General features: G+C 42.3%; 1 protein-coding gene across 3 annotated transcripts in view; it reads right to left on the bottom strand.

Annotated features, from left to right (window-relative positions):
- SCARF2 (scavenger receptor class F member 2) overlaps nt 1-22,215 on the bottom strand; it is a 307,002-nt gene that overhangs the window by 223,444 nt on the left and 61,343 nt on the right. The window contains exon 1 of one of the 3 annotated variants that reach the window (XM_068238728.1): nt 15,226-15,328. The exons of the other annotated variants lie outside the window; for them this stretch is intronic. Within the exon in view, the coding sequence (XP_068094829.1) occupies nt 15,226-15,323 (98 nt within the window). The 5' untranslated portion in view covers nt 15,324-15,328. Of the gene's footprint in view, nt 1-15,225; nt 15,329-22,215 lie in introns of those variants that run through there. 3 annotated transcript variants of the gene reach the window in all.

Genomic DNA, 22,215 nt, shown 5'->3' with positions numbered 1-22,215 from the left:
GTTTTGTAAATATTTTATGATATCTTTTCATGGGACAACACTGACGATATGGCACTTTGATACAATGTAAAAAAGGCAGATGTAAAGCTCATAACAGTGTAAATGTGCTGTCCCATCAAAATAACTCAACGCAAAACCATTAAAGGGTACCTGAGATGCACATATAGGGTATATTTATATTTACCTGTGGCTTCCACCAGCCCAATGAGGTGCATGGGCTCCCTTGCCGTTCTATCAAGCTGTTCTGCTATTTTCTAATCAGCCCCGGTAATCTGGCCAGTCACGGGCTTTTGGCAACACGGGAGCGCAACGTGGGGGTGCGCAGAAAAGCGTGGCTGGCCAGGTTACCGCGGCTGATTAGAAGATAACGGAACGGCCGGAGAGACGGCAAGGGAGCTCACACACCTTATGAGGCTGGAGGAAGCCCCAGGTGAGTATAGTGATTATAAGTATACGCTATATGTCGATCTCAGGTTCACTTTACTGATCATTTGAAAAATAGCACCCTGCCTCCATTGATATGAGCAGTGCATCAAATAAAGTGCATAGATGTATAGTTGCCATCCACAAAGGAAACCTGTGCTGTCACTTTAACTCATTGTTTAAAATACCAACATTTCTCCCACAGGCTCTTTTCGCAAGAGATGTCACTTCATACAGGGGAGCTATTCAAGTAGAGTGTTTGTGGTATTCATACATCTGGCCTGCAGATGGCACTGTTATCTAGACTGTTGTGGAGTGTTGGTTACTGTTATTTCCTGGCTAGAAACACTGAGTGAGGATGCTACTTATATAGAGAGCTTTTGAATCCTGTAAATGAACTTAGGCTCAGTTATTCTGTCACCTGATTTCAAGAAACCACTGAAATACTTAATACAACTTTCATGTAGGCTCTGCATTCATTCAACACTGACTGACTGCCACGGACTGACTGACTGTCACTGTCAGTGACTGATTGCCACGGAAGGGTGTTGACAAAACTGGGTCCACAAATTGAACTGGGTCTCATCATAAGTCACTATGGCTATAGCTACGTCTCTCTCTCTCTCCAGTAGACATCTGTTGCAGAGAGTGATTTGGATGCAGCAGCAGAAGATGTGGAGGCATTCTTCCCTAGCCATTCTCCATCAGCCAAGTGTTTATAAAGCAGCAATTCCAGAGCAGGGAGGCCACAAATAAAAGATGCTGGCTGGCTTCCAGGGTAACGCATCTAGTGCCAAGCAGCAGCAAAGTCTTTACAAATTCTCTTTGTATGAATCGAATGAATAACATAGTGCTGCGCCGAATGCTAAAGCTGGTTATTTTCTAATTCTATTTAAATGTCATTTAAAATAACATTTCTTTTTGGTACCATTAGTCTCAGTATCTACCATTTCTTTTGCGACTATGGTTGAAAACCTAACAAATTATAGAAAATGTTACTGCAATAACGTTATATTTTAGCTGTTACATATGAATTTGTGATACTTACAAAGAATGTTATTATTACTAAAAGAAATTCAAAGCAATAATACAGGCAAGACGTTTGGCAGTGGCTTTTGATTATGTTAATGGACTACGTTCCAACTGTTCTTTCAGCATTTTACAGGTGGAGGTTGCAGGGCTCATGCTATTATTAATCAATTAGAGTGAGCTCACACTATGTCTTGTATAATTCCAGCGATATAACATAGGCATAATGCAATGTACACTCTGCATCTAACAATGCAAACATTATTTTCCTAGCAGTAGCTATGAACGTGCTTTATATTGCACTGTAGAAAGTGTGTTAGCCCAATTTCACTGTTGAATACAGACACCAAAATTATATCAAAGGCCTTGGCTAATAGACTTTCCAAAGTTATTACAACATTAATTTCTCCCAATCAAACGGGTTTTATGCCTCAAAAAGCTACTGCCAACAATATTCAGCACCTATATCTTCAAGCTCAGTCAGACAATGGGGGTAATATTTATTTTTATTTATTTATTTATTTGTTGTATTTATAAAGCGCCAACATATTACGCAGCGCTGGACATTAATTTAGGTTACAGTCAATATTTAGGGGTGACAAACAGCAATATGACAATACAGGAATACAAGAAAACCAGATCACACACCATAGTATGAGTACAAGGTAATGCTTAGTCAGTCACTGGATGGGATCATGGAGTTAGGCAAGTTAGGTTCACTCAAATGCATAGCATGGGTGCACAGTAATGGAGGTGCATGATCAGGTAGGACACAAAAGGAGGAGGACCCTGCCCAAAGGCTTACAATCTAGAGGCTAGAGGTAATAGGGCTATTCTGGCTCTGGACATAGCCAAGGCCTTTGATAGTATAGAATGGATGTATTTATGTGGGGTATTGGAGCACATGGGTTTTGGGCCATATTTTATAGGATGGGTTAAGACTCTATCATTCATCTACTGCAATTAAAAGAGCTAATGGTTCTGTGTTGTCCCCATTCAAATTACAGCGCGGTACGAGACAGGGGTGCCCCCTGTCCCTGTTGCTATTTGCAATTTCCATTGAGCCATTGGCTGAATTGTTAGAGGTTCTCTTCATATTTCAGGTTTTCAATATGGTAATATTGAAAATAAAATGTTGCTGTATGCGGAGGACACATTGCTTTATCTGGTGGATACACAGTCCTCATTGGTAGCTACTATTGATTTACTCCAAAAAATCTAAGAATATTCTGGTCTCTCAGTGAATTGGGACAAATCATGCATTATGCCGATAGATCCCTTTGTAATACCTCCCATTGTAGCGAATTCTAAATTAAAAGTGGTGGAGTCCTTTAAGTACATGGGGATTGTTGTCTCTAGAGACCCAAAAAAGTGTGTTAGGATAACATGGTCCGTTACAATGCAGAGGTGTAAACACAATCATAGAATTATATGGGCTATACATTCACATGCAGCAACACAGCTCAATGAAACGTGCAGACTGTGATCCCACCTTTAGTCTCACTCAAGGCTCAGGAGTTGAGTCTTGAGTTTTTTGGGTATCTGCAGTCGGTGGTTTCATAACTGAGGACTCACAGGAGTCGGATGATTTTTGTACAAACTCCACAGGCCTGGTAAGTATTAGACTAAGGTGTTGGAGTCAGAGTAATTTTGGGTACCTGGAATCAGAGGTTTCATAAACTGAGGAGTTGGAGTTGGATGATTTTTGTACCAACTCCACAGCCCTGGTCTCACTGGAGCACAAATTATCAAAGGAGCTTTCTGAGCACAGCGACAGGGAAGCAATTTCCCACTGGGTCACTCCATTCATCTAGTACATGTGCCATCCTGTATCAGCTCTGGGGAGTGCCTGCAACTCATTGCGCTAGGACTGTAAGTCAGGGGAGACGCACATTAAGAGGTTGCAAGACATGTTCCAGACAGCCATGTCAGCAGTCATAGTACTGTCCCCCAGTTTCTGTCAATTACAGTGTGCCCCCCATCCCTCCATCCTTGCCAACTGTCACAATCCAGTCCCCAGTCGATGTAAGCAATGTGGTCACATTCTCTGTCAGCACTTAACAAGAACCAGAATATGTGGAACACATTACAGGAGCCCTAAAAACTTTGATTGAACTCTAAGAGGGAACAAAAAGTAGGGACACACTTTAAAAAAGGGTGAGTGGCTCTTTTTTTCGTGGGCAGTACCACAGACAGTGTGTTATACCAATTATTGCCCCAAGTCTTTTATGTATTCACAAGGTTACACCACCGCGGACTGTACCATGAAAACTTGCATTCATTGTTTATGCACAATCAGAGTCACTGTGCTATAGCGAAAAAATTTTTGGACATACTTCGGAAACCCTGGAAAACAGGAGACACTAAAAATCTGGGTCAGCGGTGACACTCACTTGTGATATAGCCACAATTAAATGTAAGCGTGATTGTAATAGCGGCTCCTAACCTTAAACCCATGTCCACGCCTAGCCCTAAAGACACCCCCCCCCCCCCCCCCACACCTAACACCACCTTCCAATGGTTTACTCAGTTAGAGGGTACATATGTTAGAGTATAGGATAAAATTATGTTATAGCAGATATTTAACGTAATGGATACATTTTCATTCCTTTAGCGCTGCAGCAAAATGTACACGTTGAATGTGTTGTAGGGGTTTATTTTAAGAGTTCCAACGGTGTTACGTGGCGCACCCTTTGAGACACTGAAAAACTGATGCGTACTAAGAGGCCCGACAATTTTACAAAGAAAGGGGTATCTATAGAGCTAGCACATAATTTAGGAACACTAAATAGCTACAACATATTATGGGAATCTGTTTGTTGCATATAGCCCCACCCACTTTTGGCCATCCATCAAGCTTCCTCTCAAGGTTCACTTCAATATATTTGCCTCTTTCCCCAACCCAAATCATTCCAATCCTCCCGACATCTGTTCTCTGCCTACTTGTAAGAATATCTCCCGGCAATTGACTACCCACTCACCAGCAGGACAGCACACTACCAAACCAAATACAACACTTGTTCTGGCTAAGCATGGAATATCCCAGCTCTCTAAATCTGCCCACATACTTCCCAAAACAGGAAAAATCTTCTCCCCCCCCTGGGTTTTCATTGTATAGGGCTGGTTTACACACTACAGGACCCCTTTACATTTATCTTCAAGAGAGATGGAAATGCTCTTATCCTGTCATTTACCCCCAGGAGATAGTTTCACAGCTTATCTAAAAATAACTTTTCAGCACTTAGCAATTGAAAAAGACAAAAAGGTAAGGAAAAAAAAGTAGTATTTTTAGTATGTTCTTGCATGTTGTGAGCATTAAATGTAATTTATTGGTAAGGTTTGAAATGATCTCCTTGGAGAAAACTCAGGAGAGACGTTAAAGGATATGGGCCATCGCTAGCTAGCTAGATAGGGGTTGATTCACAAACTTTTTCTCATACATCATCTCTCTCCTTGGCCTATATGTAATTCACTTTTCCTCCTGAGTTTTCTCCTAGACCCAGGTGATATTTTCACATGTTGTCACTTTTAAGCAACAAAATACTCAAAATAAATTTGATGGTACGTTTTTAACTACTTTTTGGATACTTTTTCATTTGTAAAATGCTGAAAAGTTTTAAAGAGAATATTAAAATTATCTCCTAAGTCTTATTTTCCTATCTCCTAAATATATCGGTAAGCATACAACAAATACATTAAAGGGGCCCATACAGTGGTCGATTTCAGCCACCGATCGATTCTATAAAATCTATTAGAAATAATCGATTGTATCAAATCTATTGATCGATCGTTTTGCGTCAAGTCTATCGATCGATGGATTTGCATCCAATCTTGATCGATTTCGATTGATTCGATCTATCTTACTGGATGGAAAACCTAGGTCGATCTGCTGCTGGCAGCAGATCGATGGCCCATAGAGTTGCATTGGATCTACTGATCCAATAATGCATTTAGATCGCTTTCCAATAGATTTCCAATACATTTCATTCTGAAATCTATTGGAAATCTGTTCCTAGTGTGTGGCCCACATCAGATAGATTCCTGTCAGATTCCACTTGACAGGCATCTGACAGAAATGTATCTGATGGTCTAATCTGCTGCAAATCTATAAGTGTATGGCCACCTAAAAGTAGTAAAAACAGGGCAAGAATATTAATGTCAAAGTCAGTTAATCAGAAGCAACTTATGTTAAGTGTTTTTTTGTTGTTGAAAAGTACTGAACTGTTATGTTATAGATCAGGGGTCAAGTGAGAAACAGATAAGGATAGATAATATATGACATACGAGACAGACAGACAGATAGATGGAGTGAGTCAGCTCACTCACTGCAGCTTCCTGTAATTTCATAGAATATTTCTCTGAATAGTGAAGCAGACAACTGACAGACTGTGAGATGGATTGTCTTTCCACACGTTTCCACAGTTCTCATGCATAGAAATCATCCAACAAGCAAATGCAGCATTAAAAATTAAGAGAATTAGACACCATATTTCAGCAGCAGCCAGTCAAAAATGACTTATTCAGGTCACAGAGAGAACTAGATTAACGTAATTATTACTACAATATTTCATTTTTACTGTGTGTTTAACAATCATACGGTGACAAAGAAGGATCAAAGCATTTCAGGATTGCATTCCCTTGCCCTTCATAGATGAACTATCTATAGGAAAGATAATTGCCCTGCACACATCTGTGTAAAGGTCCTGAAATGATAGCACAGATTATTATCTGCAAGGCTTTTAACAATATGGAAAATGACTAAACCGGAACACAGTCAACTCTGATGAGTGGAAGGTGCATTGTTTAAAGGGAACCTGTGCTGAGTGAAAAGGTTTAAAGCAGGCCTGAACTCTGGCACAGGAGAGAAGGTGAACATCGATAAATCCACCGTGTCCACCCTAAGGGCCCATTCACACTAGCTTGTCACTTGACAAGCAGCCTATTGGGCCAAAGTGCAGGGAACTCGTCCTCCAAAGTGAATCAATCCCCAAGTCAGCCAGCTAACTGTACAAGCTGTTAGTCAGTATTTCTCCTGTCTTGCCCTTGAGGAAATTGCTGATGTTGCAGAGAAGCTGAAGACGTGTCTGACACTTCCGCTGCCCGGCGGATAAACTGTATACACTTCACCATGACAAACGGGGCAACATGGCATTCTGCTGCACATGCGCACTGTCCCAGTTTGAAACATATAGTATAGCTCTCACAGAATTACATTTTAAAATATGTGGCCTTTATGGCTCTCTCAGCCAAAACATTTTGTGACCCCTGTTTTAGAGCATAGAGGAAGTTCTGAGTTCAGGTCCGCTTTAAGGTTAGGCCTGTACCGAAAGTGAATAAAGCTGTCCTTGCTGACTTCGTGCAATTAAAGCTGTTATAGTTATTGTTTGACTTTAGTATTTTCCGAGTCACTGATGCAGATCAAGTGCTTTGAGCCCACTCTGCCTAACACTAGTTTACTAAGACTAAGCTTAGTCTTCTTATCGTATTGTGTAAAAAATCCTCTAAACAAAATGAGGCTCACCCAGAAGATGAAAGTTGGGCCTAAAAAAACACTCACTTATAGATCTGCAAATTAAGTGGATCAGTTGTCAGAAGCTTTGATTTGCCAATAACAACTCCTGCCTTCTTGGTGGGGCTAATGAACATATTAGGAATATTTGCATAACTGTTTTTGCGCAAAACTACTTATCAGTAGACTGTAGCTTACTGCCTTGCTCTTAATTGTTTCAGGTCAGGTCTAAATCTGTCCTTTGTTTGCCTGCAGAGGTGAGCAGAGTGATGATGTCATCACAAAACCCCTCCTCCCAAATGCACTGTATCACACAATGGAGGCGTTTTTAAATGCAGAAGCAGAGGTCATGTAGTACGTATATACACACAAGTGTTAAAGAGAATCCGAGGTGGGTTTGAAGAATATTATCTGCATACAGAGGCTGGATCTGCCTATACAGCCCAGCCTCTGCTGCTATCCCAAACCCCCCTAAGGTCCCCCTGCACTCTGCAATCCCTCATAAATCACAGCCACGCTGCTGACAAACAGCTTGTCAGAGCTGGCTGTGTTTATCTCTATAGTGTCAGTCTGCTGCTCTCCCCGCCTCCTGCAGAACTCCAGTCCCCGCCTGCATCCCTTCCCTCCCTGCTGATTGAAGGGAAGGGACGGGGGCAGGGACCGGAGCTATGCAGGAGGCGGGGGAGCAGCTGAGACTGACACTACAGATGTAAACACAGGCTCACAGCACGGCTGTGATTTATGAGGGATTGCAGAGTGCAGGGGGACCTTAGTGGGGTTTGGGATAGCAACAGAGGCTGGGCTGGATAGGCAGATCCAGCCTCTGTATGCAGATAACATTCTTTAAACACACCTAGGGTTCTCTTTAATCAAAAAGTAAAGGTAAATTGAAAATTATGAGTTAACTGCAATGGCTAGAATCTTACACAATGCAACACATTTGTAGTGACTAATGGGTGGTAACAACAGGCATAGTGTGGCGCTCTGGCATATGTCTAGTTGAAGCCAAAGTCAAATAAACATGGTTGCTCTGCTGAGGAATCGCAGCATTGTTGAACAAGGCTCCATATTTAGGTTTTAGTGGGTAGAGTGTACTGTATTATATTGCAGAAGCAAATGAAACCCGCAGTTTATAGCAAAGGATGAGGCATACTGCCTCCATGGCAATGCATGTCTTCATGCAGCAACTGCAATAGTGGAGATAATGCAACTGCATTGTTTTTCATTTCTTTCACATCCCCCTTAAAGCCCAGAGGTGATGCCATGCAATTATCACATCTTCAACCCACTTAATGGGCCTGATCCAACTCACCTTTTTCCCTAAGTTCACTCCTAGGTTTTATTTTGAAATTAAAAATAAAATGCCCTTTAAGCCACCAGCAAGCAAAAAAATACAGTACTCAATAATTTTGGCAATACTTTTCCATCTAGTTTTTGGTACTTTTTCAATTGCAGAGTGCAAATGTTATTTTAAAAAGAAGATGAAAAATTATCTCCCAGGAAAAATCTTAGGAGAAAAAATGAATTGAATAAGGCCCAATATGGGATGAAGCCCAAAATAAATCTATGGTGTTAGCAAAGGGAGCGTAATGGGGGGAGGGGGGGAGCAGCACATCTGCAGTAGCTGACAACTCAGCTCGATCACGGACATCACAGCAGATCGGACTCTTAGGACATTGAGGGCGCTGACGAACTAGAGGGACAGGAGGAGGCCCGGGTTAGTAAAAATCCTATTGTCTCATTAATCTCAGGTTTACTTTATAGGTACCCACTAAACATACAACATTAGCAGTATAATATTACCGCATCTATGTAATACTGTATGTGTGACTACATAAAGCAGTGTTCTCCCCAGGCTCTTTTAGGCGGGTGCTCCACCCCAGATAATTTTGTTGAGCACCCGGCTGTCATCTGTCTGCCGCCTCATTTGCCTCCTATGCTGTAAACAGAGTTGTGCTGACCCTGCATTCCCCCCATCACGCCCCACCCAACTACTTTTTCATGCCACCCGGCTGGGAAAAATTCTGGGGAGAACACTGTAAAGTATTTGTTAAAAGTATATTCAGTTTACTTCATAGTTTTGGTAATATTGTACAATCCAGATTGCATTATTAGCAGCCACCTTTAAAGCTTTGTTCTTGGCACAATCCATGTTTTCAACACCAGTCCTCCTGTGTGTACTGGGGGTTACCCATTCTTATGATTGGCAAGAGGCGGTTACCTATTCTTGTGACTTATTCCACTTAGGATTCTGTGAACCGGAAAACTTCATATTCACATTGTATAAACATGGTTTGGCTACAGCAAAATCTGCTTGTAATGTATCAATTCCATATCAGCATCAGACAGCTCCCAGCTATTCCCTAGAAATACATCAGAAAAAAACACTGGACCAGCATCATAAATCATGTGTATCAACTGCTATTTTAGCACTCACACACACACACAGAGAAAGAGGAACCCAGACTTTGCAAGCAAAACAAATCAGGAGCAAAGGCCACTTTAGCCATTCTAGATACAAATCAAGTCTTCTGACATGGAAAATGCAAGGATTTGCCCCGCAACAGCCTTGATAAATCTTCCTCACGGAGTCAGCACTCCCCAAAGACTGGAGCTGGGAAACTCTGCCATAAAGTAAACACACAGGTAACCTGTGACTCTGCAGCTTCTGTGACTGTACAAGAACTGAGTGCCACATTATCACTGAGCTCAGACTTGCAATACCATACACTATTATCGTCATCATTACCCTTGTTTATACAGCTTCAGTATCTTTCGGAGCACCTTACTAATAGCACCATGTAGCGAGCCACGAGGGGCTATCATGCCATTAAGCTATGTACTGACAAAGAAATGCTGTCTAATCCATTTGTTAGCAGTCAGGTTGGACAATGATTGTACGTCTGTACAAGTGACCTTCAACCTCTGCTCAGGAGAAATGCAATCTGCCGCATTGGATTGTGTTTTGGATTACTGCTGTTTTTCACCCTCAACAAGAGGTCTCCTGTTCCGCTACCCGTTCCATTTCTATAGCGATGAATTTGCTGCTCGGCCAAGCTGAATGTTCATATACTATTCTTAAGCGATGGTGTTAAGATCGTGTCTCGCATATCCAACATGAGCTCAAGCTGTGTACTTAGCCTTAGATATTCTTATATTCCAAATGCTGGGCACTACAGAGCTGAAATGGATGTCTAAAAATCACTGTGGGGATATTGTTTAGAAAATCGGTTAATTTTCATACTAACATCTGTCACAATTACGAAATAAGTGAAAACTTGTTGATGCTACCTGACAACTTCAATTACAGAAACAATTTCTACAGATCAGCCTTCGTTACTTGGAAAGCATAATGCCATTCTATTTATCTAGATATCTCTCTCTCTCACTCTCTATGCAGTATATTTGTATATTACACATACACACACTAGAGTCTCGGTTATCTGGCAGCAACGGAGATTGGTTAATATCGGATAAGTGTGCTTTCTGTTTACTTGAGATGCAATGTTAAAAATAGGCCTAGTTAATATAGTAATATGCCCCACACTATATACATACCATTAACTCTGTATTAAATGTTAAAATATAGTAGCTGAAAGTATAATAACCTTGGTGGAGCCATGTAACCCAGTATTTAAGCACAGCAGAGCCCACAAATTGCCTAATAAGTTGTCCTTTACCACTGTGAGTACCAGGGGTGTTGCTAGCCCCAAAGATCAGTGGCACATGCCCTGGATCTATTCTTGGGTGCCCTAGATGTCCTCCAGAAATGGCTGCTCGTAGGACACAGCCTCTGATAGCGTTTGTCCCTTTAGCGTTCTCTGTTTCATCAGGCATTGTTTTTACTAATAAATAAGCCCCCCTTTTATACCTTACTACCTCACCACTCTCTATTTTATTTGCGGCAAGTCAGCGGTTATATCTGCTAGCCGCACAATACTACTCAGTACGCTACGGACACCGCATAGACGCCGCTCACTCCCGTTTGGTCTCGCAAGGTGAGCGTGCGCCAGGATCTAACGTTTGGCCTGCCTACAGCCTCCCTGGAAGTGTCCAAACTGAGACCGTGACTCCCTGGTGGCCCTCCGGATTCCCCGCCTGGAGCTGGATTGTGAGCCTGGTCCCTGGACCCTAAAGGGACAAACGCTATCAGAGGCTGTGTCCTACGAGCAGCCATTTCTGAACAGGTGAGACCTGTCCTTGGCAGGGTGGATGCTCTTATTTATTTGTCACACAGACCGCTCTCTCTTTTGCATGTTTTTACTTTCTCTAGTGGATACTGAGAGCTGCCTAAGGAGGATTGCCAGATCGCACCAACAGGGAACTGTCTACATTCCCGATTTGCATTGCTAGATGTCCTCCAGGCAGAGTAGAGGCACCACAACACCCAGCGTGGCACCACACGGCAACTAGCATGCCCCACAGAAGCACCACAGCACCCAGCATGACACTACACAGCACCTAGTATATTACCACAGCACCTAGTGTGCCCCATAGAGGCACAATAGCACCCAGCATGACACCATAGCACCCAGCATGGCACCACAGAACACAGCAATGGGGGGTATGCTGGGTGCTATGGTGCCTTTATGTGGGCATATTGGGTGCTGTGATGCCATGCTAGGTGCTATGATGCCTTTATGGGGGCATGCAGGGAGCTGTGTTTCTTCTATCCGGGCATGCTAGGAGTTGTGGTGCCTCAATGGTAGGCCCATGGGAGCATGGGAGGGGGTTCACTCATAGGTCGGGGAATGGTATGGGGCACTGCTAGACAACATGGAAGTAGGCCAGGTTGCCCAGCATAAAGCCAGACCAGCCAGCACAGAAGCCCTGCAACTCTGCCTATTTATGTTTAAGTGACATTGGTTATTTATGTGATATGCTGCATTGTTGGTTCTTTGTATTAATAGAGAGGGGAGATTCATCAAACATTTTGCTGGGCAGGCCTCATGTAAATTTGACTCCACCTATGACCACACCCACATTTCAGTGCATGGCCTCACCCATTTTTAAGCTGGAGTGCCCAAAAGTGCGGCCTGATCTCTTAGGATCTGCCAGTGATTTGTGCTGGTTGGTTGAAACTGCTGGTTAGATGAGTTACGGTTAACTGGGGCTGATATTGTCCTGGCAGGCTTATACAATGCAGTTGTTGTTTTGAGGTCAGGTCCTCTTTTGCACACTGCTAACAGACCACACCCTAGGGAGCAGTATTATTATTATTCTCTTATAGCAAACTAGATGCCTCTGATTTCTTTGAGGCTCATACACATGTCCAAGTTAATGCACAACCAACCGCACAACATGACCAACCACACAAGTTGTTTACCTGACAAGTGACCTGACACAAACACCAGCCAACTAAACAACAACAACTCACTTAAAGAGAAACTCCGACCAAGAATTGAATCTATCTATTCTTTTTCACAAACAGACCATCAGGGGGGCGCTGTATGGCCGATATTGTGGTGAAACCCCTCCCACAAAGAAGCTCTGAGTATGTACCCGTGGCGGTTTCCTGTCTGTGAACCCTGTTGCATTGTAGGAAATAGCTGTTTACAGCGGTTTCTAACTGCCAAAACAGCAAGCAGCAGCTACATCACTTGCCAGCACTAAAAATGTCACCATGTGATAAATATCAGAATATAAATCAGGGATTTAAAATATTTTACAATGGGAAAACACTGACTAAATCATTTATACATAATTATTGTAAAAATGAAGCACTTTTTTATTACATTATTTTCACTGGAGTTCCTCTTTAAATATTATGCATGCAAGTTAAATGACAAACTTCATGACATGTCCCCATTCAAAAACAATAAAGTTGTTCAAAAGACTTGTACACACATTCAAGCCATTCTGTAAATGGACTGCTTGGAGTTTGTATTTTCCCCTTGTCATTAAGTTGTTTTCTCTGGGTGCTGCCTTTTTCTCCTACATCCTATACTGGTGGGTTCATTAGCATTCCCCATATTTTCTGTGGTTTTAATCAACCCCCCTTCCTCTGACATACCAAAACATACTGTTAGATTAATTATTTTCTGAAAATATTGTTAGGTACATTAGATTGTGGACATTCCCCTGAGGAACAGATATGTACATGAGTTATTCCATGTACTGTGTAAAACACTAGATAAACACATGATAGCAGCCAACATTCTTTGCAAATCAAGTATCCTTGCTAATCGTTTATTTGTTAAATAACATCTCAAATAAATGGTTACCAAAATATATAAAATGGTCATTAAACAAGCAAACGTAAAGAGGAACTGTAATCATGGCTTGAACTTCATTCCAATCAGCAGCTGATACCCCCTTTCCCATACGAAATCTTTACATTTTCTCAAATCATCGGGGAGGAAGGGGGTCTGTATGTGATGTAGTGGTGAAACCCCTCCTACAGTGTGATGTCAGTACCTAAGTTCTGACAGTTTCCTGCCTGTGAACCTTGTTGCACTGTGGGAAATAACAGTTCCTTTCCAACTGCCAAGCAATCAGTACCTCCCTATGTGCATATGTATAGCTATAAAAAAACAACTTTTTAGCCTATTGCAATGTTAATTGGTGTGGTTATAAATAATGGCAGTTGGTGCGGTCTATTTTTTTTCCTTGTCTGCCAGTAGTAAAGATGATGTCATGCAGGCGGATCGTGGATCAAACAACATGAACAAATTACGTGGCAAGTATCAATCACTTATTGATCACTCTTCTATTTTTTAACTTCTCACTTGCAATGTATTGTTTTTTTTTTCCTTTTCATTAAAGTGCCTCTTTAAAACAAGTAAATAAAATAAGATTGACAAAATACCATGGTAAATCCCTCATGAGCCAAAACAAAAAGTCATTGTGAATACTGAAACAGGCATTTTTGCTGAAAGGTGTCATGTTGTCAACCCTGCCTGACCCCTATGAAAATTATCCTGGGCCTGCCCCCTTGATAATGTAAAATGATTTGGGCATTCCAGAAAGTTCCAGGAGTGAATGGCACGGAGAATTAAACAGCGTGAAGCCAGAAGCATATACCAATTTATCAGCTCTGGACAAAGGCCAAGCCAAATTACTTCAGCAAGCTCCACACACACACACTGCTGTAATTGAAAACGCCAACAATCTTCATCCAGGATTGTTGCTTTGAGGTAGAATTGTGCTAATAACCCAAAAATTCTGAGCAGGATTTAGTTTCATTAACTAAGCAGCGCTCCCAGCATGGAGCTGAGTGTGTGAGACAGGAAACTGTAAATTATGATCTCTGAGTCCATATGTACACATGTTCCTGTTTTAAACATTCATTAAAAAGGCTCACGAGCCTGGCCTTTTCTGTGACTTGAGAAGGCAGTCCCTGCAGTCTAGTCTCGAAGTACTAGCATAATAAATCTGAGCTTGTTAATTTGAACACCCTGTCCTTTTCATGTGCCAGAAACAGCCTTTGTGCCAGTCACCCAGTTTACTTAACACTTGTGTCACTACGCATTCTTAAAGAGAACCCGAGGTGTGTTTAAAGAATGTTATCTGCATACAGAGGCTGGATATGCCTATCCAGCCCAGCCTCTGTTGCTATCCCAAACCCCACTAAGGTCTCCCTGCACTCTGCAATCCCTCATAAATCACAGCCACGCTGTGAGGCTGTGTTTACATCTGTAGTGTCAGTCTCAGCTGCTCCCCCGCCTCCTGCATATCTCCGGTTCCTGCCCCCGTCCCTTCCCTCCAATCAGCAGGGAGGGAAGGGATGCAGGCGGGGACTGGAGTTCTGCAGGAGGCGGGGAGAGCAGCAGACTGACACTATAGAGATAAACACAGCCAGCTCTGACAAGCTGTGTGTCAGCAGAATGGCTGTGATTTATGAGTGATTGCAGAGCGCAGGGGGGCCTTAGGGGGGTTTGGGATAGCAACAGAGGCTGGGCTGTATAGGCAGATCCAGCCTCTGTATGCAGATAACATTCTTCAAACCCACTTCAGGTTCTCTTTAACCTAGCCATACACTAATAGGCATGTTTATTCAATTAGGCCTCTTTCATGCTCTGCTTATTGAGATGCGAATTCCTTAAAATGCAGGCAAATCATTATGCATAATGCATGCAGTTTAGCATGTGCGTTATTGCTTACCCTGGTTATGTCTGGTATGTGCATGTTTCTGCATGGGTTCTAGAAACACACTGCGTACTGGCCATACTGCAGGGGACAGGAGCCACCCAGGGAGACAGGAAGGGCCTCAAGGAGGCTTAAAGCGTACCTGAGATGGGGGATTCTACATAAAATGTACATACCTCCAGCCCCCTCTGGCCTGATTGCTCCCGTGGCGTCCGCTTCTCTCCCTCCGTGCGCCCGCAACCGCCCCAAAAAATCTTCCAGTCGGGACAGGCATAGTCCGGCCAGGTGCACTCCCCCATCTCGCTCCCAAATCACTTTGTCTGCCCTGTAATCTCAGGCACTTTGCTGAGTAATTGAGAGCTGAATGCCAGGTCAGGTTGGAAACCAACTGTCCTATTGAACTGTCACACCCAGTAAAAACAGCACCATACGTGGAGCTATTCAAATCCAGACTGAAAAGCCACCTGTTTAGCCTGGCATTTCCGGACTTATAAAATTCTTCCTCTGTACTACAATGGCCTAAGGCTAAGCCATGCTTATGCGCTTTGAGTCCTACGGGAGAAAAGCGCTTTACAAATGTTATTTGTTGTTGTTGTTGTTTCACTTAACCACTTTACCCCCCGCGGTGCGAATTTCTCCATCCCTTTTTTCCCCCGTAAAAAACCAGGGACGGAGAAATCCGTACCTTCCGCACTACCGCCGCTCGTGCGTGCGCTCCCGACGCTCGTGCATGCCTCCGCCCGCTCGCCCGGAGATCAATGAACAGGAAAATCCATTCCCGTTCGTTGATCTAAGCCCCCGCAATGATCCGCTGCTTCTATTAAAAACAGCGCTATCATTGTGATTTATCCAGCCTGGTACTGCTTCCTGTAAGCGTCCTTCCGGACAGTGGCTGGATAGTGTAATGGTTAAGGGCTCTGCCTCTGACACACTGGGTTTGAATCTCAGCTCTGCCTGTTCAGTAAGCCTGCACCTATTCAGTAGGAGATCTTGGGCAAGTCTCCCTAACACTGCTATAGAGCGTGTCCTAGTGGCTGCAGCTCTGACGCTTTGAGTCCTCCAGGAGAAAAGCGCGATATAAATGTTCTGTGTTTGTTTGTTTGTTTGTTTGTACAGGTCGCATGTAAACTAACACACTGCGGCCATCTTGTGGCCAAATAGTAAAACTACACCCTAAAGCATTTTACATATACAAACACATTAGTTTTACACAATAAATTAACTCATTACCTCCCACACTCCCCAATTTATTTATTTTTTTGTAATAAAAAAAAAAATACAATAAAAAAAAAAAAACATAAATAGTTACCTAAGGGACTGAACTTTTTAAATCTTTATGTCAAGAGGGTATAACACTGTTACTTTATAAACTATGGGCTTGTAATTAGGGATGGATGCAAAACTGGAAAAAAATGCACCTTTATTTCCAAATAAAATATTGGCGCCAAACATTGTGATAGGGACAAAATTTAAACGGTTTTATAACCGGGACAAATGGGCAAATACATTTCATGGGTTTTAGTTACAGTAGCATGCATTATTTAAAAACGATAATGGCCGAAAACTGAAAAATAATAATTTATTTCCCACATTTTTCCTATTTTCCCATTAAAACACATTTAGAATAAAATAATTCTTGGCATAATGTCCCTCCTAAAGAAAGCCTAATTGGTAGCGAAAAAACAAGATATAGTTCATTTCATTGCGGTAATTAATAATAAAGTTATAGACGAATGAATGGAAGGAGCGCTGAAAGGTGAAAATTGCTCTGGTGTTCAAGGGGTAAAACCCCTCAGTGGTGAAGTGGTTAAAGTGTACCTGTAAGGGGAATAAGTACCCAATTTAGATACTTACCTTAGCAGAAGGAATCCCCATCACCCTCGCCTCCACCGATCTAGTGCTGAGACCCTCCCTGAACCCCTTCAAAAAGCACTCAAGGACGTATCGAGTGGTGCACACAGCGTCACTACAATCCGTGAATGAGTGTTGTCGAGGACCGCGGCTGCAAACTTTCAAATGGTCCCAGGGCTAGATCAGTAGTTTCGTAGGAAGCCTCTGGAGAATGAAGGTGCTAACATAGCGCAAAGGGAGATCAAAAGAGAAACCTAACTGGGTCTACATTGAGCTCCCATAGCTTCTATGTTGCATTGTCAACAGTACTGTTTCTTGATCTCTATTTAGATCTCCATCCATTACCAATGTACTCCACATCTCAATATTCTTTATGCTTTCTGCTGAAAACACATGTATGAGGAATTGTCATCTCCTTGATAATCATTATTTTGACAGATTTATTTTAAAAGCTAGTTAATATTATTTCAACTACATTGGTAGTGATAGGCGTCTGCAATTCATTGAAAGCTACTATAGCTATGTGGTTTCATGTCCTCACTCTTTTAGGATGATGAATGGATAGGCATGCCTCTATCTTCCCTCATGATGACCTCAGACAACCATACACCACAAGCTTGTCAGTGTGCGAACAGCCTGGGGTCATTTGTACTTCCCACATGTGGTTTGACCTGACTCACTTTGAGGCTGATTCACAAGTACTTGTAATTGTAACTATTAGATTTTAATACTGAGATATATACAGTATATATAAAATATATATATAAAAAGTTAACTTCATTAAACACACACCAACAAACAAAACAATGCAAAGACTTCAAGAAAATATGAGATGATGTCACTGCTGGAGTCCCTCATACCCATAAGCGAATTGACTGCTGTTAATTGCACTCAGGAAAGATGCAGCAGGCTGGTAGCATGAAACATTAAAGAGTACCTGTAGGGGAAAAAATGCCCCACATGGGTACTCACCTCAATAGAGGGAAGCTCCGTACTCCACTGGCCCATTCCAGCACGGAGCCCTCCGCAAAAGTGGCTTGTGCATGCACAGTAGCAGAGACCCAATCGGGCTGTTTTTTTTCTGCCAAACCAGAGCGTGCACAAGCCATATGAGTCTGTGCAGTACCACTGACCTGATCGGGCTCTGCTTTTTCCCCCAATGCCTGAGTAAATGCGTGCTGCTGCGCAGGCCCAGTGTGGCCGAGCTTCAATAATAATAAAAATCTGAACATTTGCATAGCGCTTTTCTCCTGTCGGACTCAAAGCGCTCAAGAGCTGCAGCCACTGGTACTCACTCAAGAAACCACCCTGCAGTGTTCGGGAGTCTTGCCTTGGACTCCTTACTGAATCAGTACTGACCCTCGCCAGGATTCCAAGCCTGGTCTCCCATGTCAAAGGCAGTGCCCTTAACCAGTACACTATCCAGCCACAGCTTCAAAGGTCTCAGTGCTGGAACAGCGAAGTGAAGGGAGACGGTGAAAGCCCCAGGAGGATTCAGAGGCTCCCTAGGTAAGTATATATCTTTTTATTTTTTTAAATCAACAGGTTTGCTTTAAACTAGATAAGTTAGTGTCATTCCAAAAATGTTTTGTATGCACCATAACAACAGATTTGCCTTAAAGTATACGTGAGATAATCAAATAGTATAGATTTATACTTACCTGGGGCTTTCTCCAGCCCACTGTAGACCGTCTGCTTTATTGCCATCCTCTATTCTCCCCCAATGTGGCCCCGGTAAAGTGCCAAGTCTCATTCCACTGTGCATGCGCTGCCCTGGCCATGGGCACCCCCCAATTGCACTCCCATGGTCGGGAGCATTCTCGCATGCGCAGTTCACTAAGACTGTAACTGCAATTATGCAGAACATTCCTGGCCGGAGCATGATCAGGGGATGCACATGCACAGTGGAGAAAGAGGGGAATTTACTGGGCCACACCGCAGGAGAACGGAGCGGCCTAGGAGTATGGCCTTCAATCTTACGGACTACAGTGGGCTGAAGGAAGCCTCAGGTACTGGTAAGTAAAAATCTACACCATTTCTTTATCTCAGGTTTAAGGGAATATAAGATAATTACATACCAATGGCCCATTTAAATTTATAAAGGTTCACACTACACTAGAAAACAGCCCTTTTTCTAAAAACAGAGACAAAAGGATGGAAAAACAAACAAACATGTTGTCGGATTCTATATAATTCAGTCAGCCATGTCTGTTTTCAACATATCCATTATCTCCATTGCAGTAGCAGAACACAAACCCCATCTTGCTCCACCCTTCCAGACACCGCAAACGTTATGTATGTCAGCAGATACAATTTAAGCCTATAGAAATGGACTACATTCGTTCTTCCTGGTGCTTTCAACAGAAATTGGACATGACAAAAATACCAAAACGTGGTTGGCAGTCTGCACGTGCCAAGTTCAGAACACTTGTTCCAGTGCACTGGGTATGCGCTGCTCATGAGTCTGCTCATTGGCAGGAGCTCGTGAATGGACCTAGATGACTGGGTTCATATTACAAGATACTCTAGAAGGGAACGGCGTGGTATGGAGGCACCCAGGTAACAATAAAGAAAAGTCTAGCAATACTGGAGCAGTTGCCCAGAGTTGTACATGCTAAATGAACATAGCACTTTGCTCTGAGCAACTACAGACATTCCCCTACATACAAACAACTCAAGGTACAATGTTCCCAGAGATGCAAACAAAGTTGTCTCCATGTATAAAATAAACAGTACTGTTTTTATTACATATTTTTGTTGTGAAATGTTACACCATAGTATAAACTGTTCTAAGAAATGTAAAACAGTTAAAACAACTAATAAATATAGTTTATGCTATATGTCTAAATCCAGAGTTGTTAAAAACTAAATCATTTATTCGCAATTCACCATGTTTAAGTGACACTAAAGCTAAAAAAACCACCTCATGATATAATGAATTGGTTGTGTAATATAGATTATTAATAGAACATTAGTAACAAAGAAAATAGTGTCATATTTTTATTTTCAGGTATATCACTTTTTTATAACACTTCATCATTCTCTAATAATAACAGTTTCCCCAATACACTCAGCATTTTAAATGATGTCACAGAGCAGGTTAGTGATCCTTTGAATTTCTCTTCAGAAAAACCATAAACAAAGAAGAAAGAATGAGAGACAGTTGAGATAAGTGCTTCAAGAAAAAGTGCTGTCCAGAGTTCAAAGAAGCTCTTTTGCATAGATAACAGCTGAAGCTTCTTACCTCTTCCTGTACTGGAAACCATATGAGACTCATATCTGTGCTAATTATGTTTTATTTCTTACAAACACATACAAATCATTATATCATACGTATATTTTCACTTCACATTCCCGTTAACACAGGGCTCAACTTACAAATTCAACTTACAAATAACCTCTTGGAACAGAACCTGTTTGTAGGGGACTGCCTGTATTCCACTTTCGATTGAGTTTTCCTTCCACCTTTCTGCATACAACAGCTTATATTAACAATTAAAGCTTGAGAATTACGGTATGTGTTGTAAAAAAAATTCAGCTTCATGAAAGTTCCTTGGAAAAGGTTGTGTAGAAACCATCTTTATGCAAAATTCTGATACAGACAGAATGCATATATGAATATTTAATATAATTCTGGCCTCTATATACTCTAAGGGCATTTTTCAGTCAGTCTGTGCATCGGCCTGCAGTATTCGCTATACAGAATCACTGTTTATGTAGATAGTTCACATGCAATGATTTACATATGTGTCCCATAGGAGTGACAGGACACCACAGGAAAAGTTAGGCCCACCATCCTGCACACTGAAGGAAGTTCCCTCTAGCAGTTAAAGCCTTTCCTGTTCCCTGTCACCTGTGAATCTGCAAGGGAGTGAAAACAAAGCATCAATATATGAGTTTATATTGTTGCTCATGTATTATATCATACTGTATATACAGATACACCTTCAACTGCCTACATGTGTTTGTGCATTTAGCTGTGCCCCACAGCTGTTTTGGGTACCAATTTAATTTCTAATTTACAAAGGTGAGCTGTGCTGGGGCCTGTACAACCAATAACTACCATAAGGCTCCTTCCACACTATGCAACTTGCATTGTGATGCGATGCTATGCATTCGCAAGGCAACGTAACCGAAAAGATACATTGCACAGTAATGTTGCTGAGCATCCATAGCGTGAGGCATACAGCACAATGAAAGTATGCCTCACATCCACCATAGAAATATAATTGCGTTGTGATGATATAGTCTGTTGTGGCATTACGCAATAGATACAGCGTCAAAGGAGCAGAAGTGTTTTTGTGACAGCTGCCTGTTAATAGTGCAGAGGCCAAATCTTGAGTCCTTTTATGACTGGAGAATCATTTGAAAACGGCGTGGGCACAGGATGGCTGCAGGGGGCTGGCAGAGGCCCCAGTTAAGTGAAACTCATTTTTTTTAACATACGTCAGGCTCCCTTTAGAGCAGGTGTTTCAAACTCAAATACAAAGTGGGCCAAAATTGAGCTCTCTGACCAAGTCGTGGGCCAACCTCAAAGTGTAGTGGCCACCTCTCTCCTTTATAAAGTTATCCAGTGTCTTATAGCCCTCCTCCATCCCCTATACAGTTTACTGGTGTCTAGCGCCTCCCCCCATTCGGTTTCCTGGTATCTAGTGGCCCCCACCCTCATCTATACAGTTCCCTGGTGTTTAGTGGTCCCCCCTATACAATTCCCTGATGTTTAGTGGTCCTCCCTCTCCAATACAGTTTCCTGGTCTCTAGTGGCCCCCTTCCCTCCCCTATATAGTTCCTTGGTTTCTAGTACCCCCTTACCTCTCCTATACAGTTCCCTGCTACCTAGTGCTTTCCCCCTCCCCATGTGGCCTCCCTGGTGATCTAGGGTTTATCATCCAATATATCTTCTTTGGTGGTCCTAAGTGAGCCAAACTTAATGCAATGTGAGGAAACCACCTGAGGGCCAATTCTAATGCCTCCAAGGGCCAGATTTGGCCCACGGCCGGAGTTTGACATGTATGCGCTAGAGAGATTGAGGACACCTGACCTGAGATATGAAATTAATTAATATGTGAAAATGAATATTTATTTTACTGTTCATCTACTGCAAAACAATCCACTACAGCGCATCGTAAAGCCAGGCCGCATCTGAATGACTACCAGCCCAGGTGTGCAGAGCCTTTTATAGGCAAAATGCATACATTGCATTCAAAACAGATGCTACAAATTTAGACTAATGGAGCATGTTAGCTTCCAGAAGAGTGTGCATGCAAAGTATTCCATACTAGACCCTTCCACCGTAGTGAGGTCATCCTACTGGA

This window comes from Hyperolius riggenbachi, chromosome 1 (assembly GCF_040937935.1).
Source record: "Hyperolius riggenbachi isolate aHypRig1 chromosome 1, aHypRig1.pri, whole genome shotgun sequence".
NCBI classification, from domain to species: domain Eukaryota; kingdom Metazoa; phylum Chordata; class Amphibia; order Anura; family Hyperoliidae; genus Hyperolius; species Hyperolius riggenbachi.
This window is presented reverse-complemented; position numbering and strand designations above follow the sequence as displayed.